Raw genomic sequence first — 12,337 nt, 5'->3', positions numbered from 1 at the left:
CTCCTGGTCCTTTCTGTGTGTGTTCTGCTGGAGACAGCTGTATTCGTATCCACTCTTTGAGGGCATGGAGCCCTGACTCGCCTCTTGTTCACATTTTTTATCATTTAAAGGCTGGTGGATTCCAAAATGCTCTGTCCAGCTCTTCCTTCTTTACCTTCCATACATCACTTTTGTAATATAAAGCAATCTCAACATGATGGTTGGTTTCTTGCTGGTCATTATCTTCCCCACCCTGTTTATAACATACTGTACCTCTCTTTACGCTTATGGCCACTAGAGCGATGCCAATAATATACCGCAGGAAATTGCAAGGCAAATGTTGAGCCACCTGTCAATCACAGCAACAGATGTGTACACGGCAGAAGCGAAGTTCTGAAAAATCGTCCTTGGTTCGAAATAAACCCCGTCATGTCACTCAGCGTAACGTCACCGTTGCCGTGCCTGGATATGGGTTCAGAAAATACTATAGAGAGAAGAAACGCCCCCAGTGTGCAAGGACCATAACTCTTTGGGAAGTCCTACATTAAGGACCATAACTCTTTGGGAAGTCCTTCTATGGACCATAACTCTTTGGGAAGTCCTTCTACATTAAGGACCATAACTCTTTGGGAAGTCCTTCTACATTAGACCAGCCGACACGTGACCTTTCTGGGTCACTTCCAGCCGTTCATCTCTTTGAGCTTGCTGATGCTGGTGCCTTTGACGGGTGTGGAGGGCGGGGGGTTGTACAGAGGCAGGATGGGGGTACTGCAGCCTCGGACCCACGGCTTCTCAGTGGGAACCGTCCACACCGTCCGGGTCAACGTCTTCTTGGGCTTGTCTTTCTTCTCTTTGGAGGAACCGGGGGACATGGTCTGGTGAGGTCAAAACAAGAGGCATGACATGAGACAGACACAAAGGACTTTGACTGACAATGAATGGGGTTCTAATCTAAAGCAAGGAACTATAAGACCATTCCTGTTCCACCATAACATCACCTCCGACGCATCCATACTCAAAATTGTTTATTGTTTATTGTTTATTGTTTATTGAATGGATCCCCATTAGCTGATGCCGGGGCAACAGCTAGTCTTCCTGGGGTCCATGTAAAAGCATACAATATAAAAACATGAAAAAATACATGAAAAAATACATGAAAACATGAAAAAAACATGAAAAATACATAATCACTAAACCTATTACAATATAAATAAATACATCATAGAGTTAAGATGATGGTAACTCCGGTCATATACAATAACTTCATCATATTCAACATAGTATTAAAAAAAAAACCTGTCATGTGGTCAGCTGCAAGAGGTGTTTCTTTACAGCTATCTTGAATGATAGCTTACTTTGTGAGAGATGAATGTGAGATGGCAAAGAATTCCAGGATGATATGGATCTATAAATAACTGTGCGTTTGAGGAGATTTGTTCTGGGAGCAGGAAGTGTTAAATGACCAAGGCTTGCATTTCTGGTATGATAATTGTGAGTGTTGGTACATTTCAAAAACTGTTTGTGAAAGTAGTCTGGCATTTGATTTATGATAATGTTCCTGAAGAACATTAATAGACTGCAGATCAGTTTTTTTCCAACAGGTAACCAGGATAGGTGCGAATGCATATATGAAATATTGGTGCGTGTTGAACAATTTAGTACCAGTCTAGCAGCTCTGTTCTGAACAAGTTGCAGTTTGTTCAGGTCTGACTTTGTTGCTGCTGACCATATGATAGGACAGTAATGAAGGTGACAAAAAACCAAGGACTGAACGACTTGACCCATAACTAAGGATGTCAAGTAGGTGGAACACTTTCTGACCATGGCTATGCCTCTTCCCATTTTCAATACAATACTATCAATATGATCCGACCATGATAGTTGACTGTCCAGAAACACACCAAGCAGTTTAGTTTTTTTAACCTGCTCAATGGGTATACCTGACATTGACAGATGCAGCTGCGGGTCATCAATAAGCATATGCCTGGAACCGAAGACAATGCTTTTTGTTTTGTCAACATTCAGTACAAGTTTGTTATCTTTTACCCATTCTGACACCCTGTTTAGATCCTGATTTAAAATATTTACTAATTTGTTCAAAGTATAGGCAGTACTATACAATGTTGTGTCATCTGCATACATTACCATATTGCTGTTTGTTGTAACATAGGGAAGATCATTTGTGAAAATAGTAAATAGTAAAGGACCCAAGCAGCTTCCTTGAGGAACCCCACAGTGATTGTACTTCGGTTCCGATAGGCTACCATTAAAAAACACTCTCTGTGATCTACCTGATAAGTAACTCATCATCCAGGCAAGTGCCATACTATTAAAACCATATTTTCTTAGTTTGGAAATCATTATTTCATGGTCTATGACATCAAATGCCGCACTGAAGTCAAGTAAGACAGTACCAACCATCTTCTTGGTGTCCATTTGTGTTAGCCAATCATCAGTTAACTGAGCTAGTGCGGTTGAAGTTGAATGACCTTGTCTATAGGCATGCTGGGAACTAGTGACCAGTTTGTTATTAATAAAGTAATCTTGAATTTGTTTAAAAACAATTTTTTTTTTAAATATATGCACTCATGGTGCTGCATCGTAATAGAGTACCGCTATACAAGGGATGATGTATTTTTGTAGGCCTACCCAGAAGTCAGTGCACTTCCCTTTCACGTTTTCTGAAAATCGCGATAATTAAAAAAAAAAAATTACGCTTCAAAAATCATAAAAGTGGTCCTCATTTGTGAAGATTAACTTGCTGAACACAAAGTTTGCTGTTTCATAAACATTTAACCGCAAACCTTATTTCAAGCATTTAACCAAAATCCCTATTAAAAAATCCCATTGACTTTTACACGTAGGAACCGGAAGTGCTAACATCCAGGGCTTCCGGACTCATTCCTGATGATATGTGTCCACTAAATGTAAGATGTTGTGATTTTTAAGATAGACTAGTTTAGGGTTATGGCAGGGGTTCCAAACCTTTTTTGGCTTGTGACCCTACTTTGACATCACAAAAATCTAGGGACCCAAGACATTCAAATTCCGGTACACCATCGAGAATATCATCAGTGACATCGTCAGTGGTGTCAACATAGTGCTTCTTTTTTCCTCCAGAATTCTGACTTTAATCTAAGAATTCTGACTTCAATCTCAAAATTCTGACTTTAATCTAAAAATTCTGACTTTTTTTTCAAAATTCTGACAGTAACTCGGAATTCTGACTTTAATCTCAGAATTCTGACTTTAAAGTTATAATCTCAAAGATTTTCATCTAAAAAAAAAGTCACTCACAATGTTGATTGAGGCTATGGTCCATTGATCGAAGCCTATGCAGTATAGTGACAATGTGACATTAGTAATCTCACATAATGCAACAGTTTGGATATCACCTGCAATTACCACTCATCGCCATAGGTGTCACCCAGGGGAACAAAACTGAAATCTTAGAGATTATCACTTTAAAATCAGAACAAAAAAAAACCTGCAAGTGACACTAATCATCTTCAGTAGTATTACATTGTGCGTGGTGTTAAATAAAAAAAACTAGAACGACCGCACCGCAGATTTATGCCATTAGTTCATTCAAATCCAAATCGCCATTTAAGGCAAATTGGAAGAAATTACGTCAAGGCGCTCCTGAGATGTTGCATTACAGAGCTTGGAAATTGGGTGTGTGAGATCACAGTGACATTGAACTTTGACCTTTAACCATTAAAATCTAATCCGTTCATCCTTGAGTCCAAGTCGATGTTGGAGGCAAATTTTTATTAAACTCCGTCAAGGCATTCCCGAGATATCGCGTTAACAAGCTTGAAAATGGCGTTCGAGAGGTCACAGTGACCTTGACCTTTGACCACCAAAATCTAATCAGATCATCCTTGAGTCTAAGTCGATGTTTGAGGCAGATTTGATGAAATGCCGTCAAGGCGTTCCTCGAACATCGGACGGACGGATGGACATACGTACGGATGTACATAGGACGGACAATCCGGATCCATAATGCCTCCGGCATAGCGGAGGAATACAAAGACATTGTACACAGCAGCAGAGAGTGTGTGTGTGTGTGTGTGTGTGTGTGCGTGCGTGTGTGTGTGTGTGTCGTACACAGCAGCAGAGGGTGCACCAGCTGAGCTTGACGGCGCCCTGGCCCGTCCCGGCGTAACGGTTCTTCTTGGGCAGCAGCAGGACGAAGGAGATGGCCAGAGACAGGTGGTAGAAGCTGTGCACGTAGGCGTAGTCCCACTCCTGCACAATCACAATCAGCTTTATTGATCAACTTGATTATCAACTATGGAGACATAGAAGGAATGTGACTCCGGTTTACGTTTCTCTCAATGTACTCACACAAAGGTATCCATACAAGCTAAAACAAACAAGGACAGTGAGCTACATGTACTGTATAAGATAAGCAAACCACACTGGATTGTAAACAAGGCTATAAAGGTCTTTGCACATCAAGTCCGTTTTGACCAAATTTTTTCGCACGTAAACGACCTCAGTGTCAATCATCATTGACACACCGAGTATGTCATCGTCTGTCATTAAAGTTTTCGGAACAGGTTAGATTTTCTGCATTTTTCGCATCAGTCAAAAGCCTTTTGCGAGCTGTTTGAGCCGTGTGTGTCTGTGTTTGTGGAAGAGAGAGACAGAGGAGTGGCTGAGTGGAGAGGCAGCTGGACCACCTCACTGGCCCCTCTCTGCCACAGCGCACCACAGCCGGCTTGGCGAGGTGAAGGTGAGTACGGAGCCCCTGTTACCAGGCATCCCCCGACCTGCTGCCTTCTTACAAATAACAGAGACTGTGTTGCAGCTTCTGCAGTCCGCACCGCTGCTGCAGATCAGCCACTTCTGCCAAAGTCGAGCGTGTTCTGGTGCTATGCGAGTGGGCTCTGCAGAGAACTGAGGAACAGGCTGCCTCCACACGTACTGCTGTTTGAAAGCCGAGAAATATGCCGCCTGCGGGCTTAGAATGTCCGAGGGGCCGGGGTAAGACCCGCAGACGTTAACGTTATTCCTGGAACTATTTACATGTCCTATGCATTCTACATTAAATTCTACATTAAAATATATTAGTGTTTGTTTTACACTGTTACACACTTATTGGCCAAGTATATTAACATTTATGGGCTTAGGAAAGTCTGCCCAGGTTACAGGCACTAGGCGGCCATCTTGCCAGCAGAATTTTCTCCTCAAATGAAGATTGATTGACAGCTGCCATGTCGTGATATGATTGGTTGAAATGGGGTGGAAATTTAATAGTTCTTCGTTACATCACCATACTGTAGATTGCAGTTATGAATGAAATCCTTTTGATGTGAAAAAGTGTGAAAAACTCAAGAAATTAGATTTTTGTTTTGTTTTACTTTTCAACACAAGTCACAATAATATACATGTGTTGTCGGCATGTTTTGCTAATGTGCTGACAAGAGCACAAATGAGTCTCAAACGAGGTAGAAGGATGTGTTGAAAGTGGTGCATCTTTTTTGTGTTAGTAAATATATGCGGCTACGTTCCGCTTTCTGCATGTGTGTCTCCCGCCGTCTGTGCATCCTTGTTTCAAGTGATGTGACGTGATGTGATGTCACGTCACGTCACATCACATCACATCACGTCACGTGGAATGATGCAGGTTAAACAGCAGCAAGCAAGCCAGAAAGCTGCGAACCTTCAACTATGCCTGGAAAACATAAAAAGCAGTCATTAACCTTGATCCTCTGTGTCTCAAACTATGTCATGTTGGGTACTTGAAATGGAAGGAATTGGGCCTGGAAAGTCGTTGAAAAGTCCTTGAATTTGAGGTTTAGGGAAGGTGTGGGAACCAATCAGCAGTGAAGCAGAGCAGGAGGAGTTTGACGTTAGGACGATGCTCACCTCAAAGTAGAAACGCAGCATCAGAGCCAGAGCGCCAAAGCAGCAGCCAGGGCCCACCTGCTGAGTGTAGACCTTCTTCTCTGGATACACCGCTCTCAGCTCCTTCATCTTCTGCAGCTGGAGCACCAGGAGAAAGGCCAATCCATTACAAGCACATTCAGATAGTATGGCGATGATCCATTACAACCATATTCAGATAGTATGAGGGATGGAATTAAACACAGGAAACTCAATGGTGTCATTCATTTATTTCCTGGCCAGAAGAAGAAGTAGACAGGGGGGGAGGTGGAGAGGAAGAAGAAGGAGTAGAGAGACAGTAGAAAAACTGTAGAAAAAAGTAAAGAAGTTAGAGAAGAATAAGGCAGCCTGTGCCATGTATAACATGTTAATAACATGTGATATGTTGAAGGTCAACATTTGTCGATATGTGCAGTGTTGGGAGTAACTAGCTAGTTACTAGTCACTTAGTGTAATTAAACTACTTTTCGTAACTAGTAATTGCTTTTGTTTTTAACTAATTGCTTTTGAAGTGTTTTCTGGGAAACAAATCACATTTACGCTTCAAAAATCATAAAAGTGGTCTTCATTTGTGAAGATTATCCTAAGTGCACAGTTTCATAAACTTTTGTTAACCACAGACCTTATACATGCCCTTCATCTGCAGGAGAAGTTAGCACATTGTCACTAGTTTAACCAAGTGGGCAAGCTCTCGGGTTTTCCTATGAAGACGCGGAAGTAATCCTGAAAGCTGTAGTTCCTCCAATGGCCACTTGAGGCAGGGCCCGGAAGTGATGTCGTCCCCCTTCACCCCCATGTTAAAATGCCCCACTAACTTAGGTTTATCAGGACCAATTCACTTGAAAAGTTTTCAACCATTTGGGACCCATAGCCTACCTTGATGATTAGGGGTTAGGGGTGACGGGTGACTCGCCTGGCTGTTTTCTCATGGACTCCTTGTGTGGGATCCCAGGAACAATATCTCACAAGCACATATAAGCACCTTATATGGCTGGTAATCACATAATATTGAATGTCAATAATATATGTATGTTTTTTTTCTTTTCTTTTCCTGTGTGTGAGCGTGCTCGTTTGTCTTGTCTGTGTATTGTTCTGAAAAGTTGAAAATAAAATATTGGAAAAAAATGCCCAACATTGTAACAGTGATTAAGCATCTTTACAGCTTGGACCGAAAGCCTGTTTTGGTCTATATCAGTCCACTTCTGATTGTTGAAATAATTATGAGGACCAGCTTCCCAAATAAATGATAACTTGATGTGAGAGGTCCTCCGCCCATGGCCCAGTAGATGGCACTCTGAGCCCCACAAGTGGGCCACGGCCCAGTGGTTGAGAAACACTGCTCTATATAGCTAATTTCACCATCATTTTTTATATAACTCGCCCGTTTGAAGTAAAATAGATGATGATAGAAAATGGGGTGATTGACAGATCGCCTGCCCAGTAATCGCGCAGCTTGCCGATCACGGACCAATAGCAGGCGGAGCTGCGGGTCTGGGAAACCCCCATCTCACGTGAGCTGCGTAAAGACCACAAGATGGTGACAGACAACAGTTTGCTGCAAAACGTGAGTCCAAAAAATAGTGGATGGCTTTGTTATTTAGGTCAGTAGTTTAACCCCTTGTCTGCTGTTTCCAAGCCACTCACCCATTTGACTGTGATGATGAAGACAGCTGAGCCGATGGGGCCGGAGTAGATGCCGTAGCCCCAGCGGTCCTGGTAGATCCTCAGGGCGATGGTCAGAACTCCAAACATGATGATGCTGGAGCGCTTGGGTTCCTCAAAGTCACCCAGAGCTGGAACCACAGAGACAGATACATGAGACTGGAGCAACTTTTTCACTTAGATCTTTAAGAATACGACTCTCATCTGGGAAGATTTGTATTGTCTTGAGAGAATTAAGTGAAGAACCTCTGATCATAACAGCCATTTCTTCCGAGGGCTAACTTTAAGTAATTACCAAAATTAATTGAATCATCATTTTATCGTGCACTCTGTGGAACCCCTGAAAGAGCCGTGGAGTTGCTGGAAACAAGTATAAAGCACAGAATAGGATATGTAAATATTGTGTGTGTGTGTGTGTGTGTGTGTGTGGGAAGGGGGGGGGGGGATACAGCATAGTAGATATTTTGTGTGGTAATATTACATCGAGACATGAAGCCAAGTATCACAATATTTGATCATAAATTGTTAGATGCAACAGTGTTGGTCAGTCTGTCTGCTTGACAATCCCATTTTGCTGCAGTAAAAATGATTGAAGTGAGATGAAAACTTTATCCGATGAGATAAAACAGAGAAAGTTTTTTTTCCTTTGGGGACATCATTTGCAGTTGGAAAAAAAGGCAATGAATCACAATAGTTTTGCAATACTTTTAAAATTGCAATAATATTGTATCATGGGGCTTCTGGTGCATTCCCAACAATAAATATGTAATAATGGCAATGCCAGACTTTTGGACTGCCTAGGGTCAGCTGGTTAGGCATGTACCACGTGTACCATGTGACGTCCTGGGACTAACACCTTTGTCAAATGGCATGGCTCTATCTGTGTCCATATGACAGGATCACACGCAGCACATGTGAGCAGCTCTCAGAGACACAGCACATGTTATCAACAACTGCTGCAGCAGACATGATGAGTTGAAGTGAAGTTGTGGATTAAAAAGAAAAGCCTGTTCACTGAAGAAGGCCTTGGCAGAAACACATTTTGTTTCATGTTCTAGACAATGATTTAATAATTAAGAATAGAAGAAAAGCTTCAATATTGTTGGGGGGGTGGTTTGGGCCATTTTGTATATCTCCATTGTTACTCTTTGGTTTTGGGGGACAGTGAGGGAGCCGGTTGGGGTTTTCATGAGGGACAGTGAGGGAGCAGGTTGGGGTTTTTGTGTGTTGTTCAAGGTCAGGAGCAGTGTTGGGCACCCCCCCCCCCCCCCCTTCCCCACTAACAGTAATGTAAGTGATTATTCATTGATAATTCAGACAGATTCAGTCAACATTTAGGGCTGCAAATAATGATTCTTTTCATTGTCAATTAATCTGATGATTATTTTCTTGATTAATCAATTAGTGTTTTTTTGTTTTGTTTTTTTAAATGGTGAAAAATGTCAATCAGTTTTTCCAAAGCCCAAACTGACATCCTCAAATGCCTTGTTTTGTCCACAACCCAAAGATATTCAGTTTATAGAGGAGTAAAGAAACCAGAAAATATTCCGATTTAAAGGGATAGGCCAACTTTTTGGGGAGATTCGCCTATTTGCCATATCGCCCATATGTAAACAAAATTGGGGGCGGCTGTGGCTCAGGAGTTAGAGCGGGTCGTCCACTAATCAGAAGGTCGGTGGTTCGATCCCCGGCTTCTCCAGTCTGCATGTCGAAGTGTCCTTGGGCAAGACACTGAACCCCAAATTGCTCCCGATGGCTGTGTCAGCACCCTGCGTGGCAGCTGGTCGCCCTCAGTGTGTGAGGTGAATGTAGGCACATTGTAAAGCGCTTTGGATATAAGCGTTAGTGGCTTTTTGGCACTGTCAGAATGTGTGTTTTTGGTGATTTTGAATGGCTGTAGTGTTTCCTCCAATTAATTGACGATACTAACTAACTGGACGACTGTAGCTCACTGTATACTGCACAGAGACGGAGAGTGACTGTAGCTCACTGTATACTGCATGGAGACTGAGGGTAAAGGCATTGTGCATCTTGGTTATTTATGGGTGATATGGCAAATGGGCGAAACTCCCAAAAGGTTGGCCTATCCCTTTAAGAAGCTGGGATCAGAGAACTTGACTTTTTCTCCCTTTAAAACATTGATTATCAAAATAGTTGGCGATTAATTTAATAGTTGACCACTAATTGATTAATCCTTGCAGCATGTAATTACATTACTAATCCCGGTAACACACCTCCTTACTTTATTACTGAAACCTGAACCCCCATCAGCCTTTTCCTTTCTCTCCTTTAAGGTCTGGGTCCTGTCACTTAGTCTTTTTCCTCACATTAAGGACACTTAAGGACATGCAGCAGGTTTATGTCATGTCTCTTAAGGACATGCAGCAGGTTTATGCCATGTCTCTTAAGGACATGCAGCAGGTTTATGTCATGTCTCTTAAGGACATGCAGCAGGTTTATGTCATGTCTCTTAAGGACATGCAGCAGGTTTATGCCATGTATCTTAAGGACATGCAGCAGGTTTATGTCATGTCTCTTAAGGACATGCAGCAGGTTTATGTCATGTCTCTTAAGGACATGCAGCAGGTTTATGCCATGTATCTTAAGGACATGCAGCAGGTTTATGTCAGGTCTCTTAAGGACATGCAGCAGGTTTATGCCATGTATCTTAAGGAGATGCAGCAGGTTTATGTCATGTGTCTTAAGGACATGCAGCAGGTTTATGCCATGTATCTTAAGGAGATGCAGCAGGTTTATGCCATGTATCTTAAGGACATGCAGTAGGTTCACGTAATGTCTCTTAAGGACATGCAGCAGGTTTACGTAATGTCTCTTAACGACATTAATCAGGTTTATGCCATGTCTCTTAAGGACATGCAGCAGGTTTATGTCATGTCTCTTAAGGACATGCAGCAGGTTTATGTCATGAGACAAACTTTCAGCAGCTGGAAGTTTTCCCATGACCTTTTTTAAATTCAATTTATTCCTCAGGGACAGTGCGTATTAATAAGCAATACTGTAAATATGCCAGAATTAGCCAGGAGGTTAGTTTTCATCTGTAGTCCCTGGCCAGGTGTAAAGTTAGCAGCCTAAAATCAAGAAAAGTAAAAAAAAAAAAAAAAAAAAAAAGTAAAAAAAAAAACTCCTGTAGTAAGGCAGATCAATTGCAGTAAAAATAGAACACAGACAGTCACGGGCAGCAATAAAATAGTAAATTACAGTTCAACAAAGCAGAAACAAACGATTTCAGGACATCTTAAATTACAGAACAGCTTTGAAAAAAGCAGACATGCAAAGACGATATGGGCAAAAACAGACATAAGCAATTGATCTTAGTCAAGGATCAAAGAACATGCTGGTCCATTGTAAACTTTGTGTGGCAGCAAAACTCCACAGAGAAAAATGCAACATCCAATTCATCAAAGTATCTGATACAGAAACACGGAGATGAGAAAGTCAGGGGAAAACCAAGGAGCTGCCGATGCCAATGAAACGCAAAGTCAAAGAACAAGGAGTGGAACTAATGACTGCAGCTGTTGAGAACACACATTTGATGTTCTAGGAATCAAGCCTGTGACCTTTCAGTTACAGAACACAATGGTCTATCACTGCTGCAGTGTTGTAGTCAAGTCATTTTAACTCAAGTTCCAGTCACGAGTCCCCAGTGTTCGAGTCCGAATCCGAGTCACCAAAGAAGAGTCAGAGTCTAGTAGTCCCCATTACCTGAGCCCGAGTCTGGAGATACTGAACATGACCGTGAATCCATGTAGGTGGAACACACGTGCCTGGCCCTGCACAACATGTAATAACCCTAACCAGCTATCAATATCTTATGCCAAATTATTAGGGCCTGTCCAAAAAAACTAACACAAAAACTGTCTTTATCAATTAGCAAGTCCAAGTCAAGTCCCAGTCTGAGTCATCAGTGCTCAAGTCCAAGTTGAGTTCTGAAAATGAGTCCAGGACTCAGACTCAGACTGCTGTATGCCTGCACTCACCTATCAGTGTGACCCACATGGAGAGAGACTCGCCTGCTTTATGCCTGCACTCACCTATCAGTGTGACCCACATGGAGAGAGACTCGCCTGCTTTATGCCTGCACTCACCTATCAGTGTGACCCACATGGAGAGAGACTCGCCTGCTGTATGCCTGCACTCACCTATCAGTGTGACCCACATGGAGAGAGACTCGCCTGCTTTATGCCTGCACTCACCTATCAGTGTGACCCACATGGAGAGAGACTCGCCTGCTGTATGCCTGCACTCACCTATCAGTGTGACCCAGAGACTCGCCTGCTGTATGCCTGCACTCACCTATCAGTGTGACCCACATGGAGAGAGACTCGCCTGCTGTATGCCTGCACTCACCTATATATCAGTGTGACCCAGAGACTCGCCTGCTGTATGCCTGAACTCACCTATCAGTGTGACCCACATGGAGAGAGACTCGCCTGCTGTATGCCTGCACTCACCTATCAGTGTGACCCAGAGACTCGCCTGCTGTATGCCTGAACTCACCTATCAGTGTGACCCACATGGAGAGAGACTCGCCTGCTTTATGCCTGCACTCACCTATCAGTGTGACCCACATGGAGAGAGACTCGCCTGCTTTATGCCTGCACTCACCTATCAGTGTGACCCACATGGAGAGAGACTCGCCTGCTGTATGCCTGCACTCACCTATCAGTGTGACCCACATGGAGAGAGACTCGCCTGCTTTATGCCTGCACTCACCTATCAGTGTGACCCACATGGAGAGAGACTCGCCTGCTGTATGCCTGCACTCACCTATCAGTGTGAC

At 42.8% G+C, this 12,337-nt stretch overlaps 1 protein-coding gene across 1 annotated transcript in view; it reads right to left on the bottom strand.

Annotated features, from left to right (window-relative positions):
• Positions 1-653: 653 nt before the first annotated feature.
• mymk (myomaker, myoblast fusion factor) overlaps positions 654-12,337 on the bottom strand; it is a gene marked incomplete at both ends in the record, with an annotated part of 14,642 nt that continues 2,958 nt past the window's right edge. The window contains 4 exons of the mRNA XM_083644479.1: positions 654-854; positions 4,090-4,230; positions 5,857-5,973; positions 7,519-7,667. Coding sequence (XP_083500605.1) covers positions 654-854; positions 4,090-4,230; positions 5,857-5,973; positions 7,519-7,667 — 608 coding nt within the window. The remainder of the gene's footprint in view (positions 855-4,089; positions 4,231-5,856; positions 5,974-7,518; positions 7,668-12,337) is intronic.

This window comes from Poromitra crassiceps (assembly GCF_964638095.1).
Source record: "Poromitra crassiceps genome assembly, chromosome: 10".
NCBI lineage: Eukaryota > Metazoa > Chordata > Actinopteri > Beryciformes > Melamphaidae > Poromitra > Poromitra crassiceps.
Note: the sequence above shows the minus strand (reverse complement) of the source record. Positions and strands in the feature narration are given on the sequence as shown.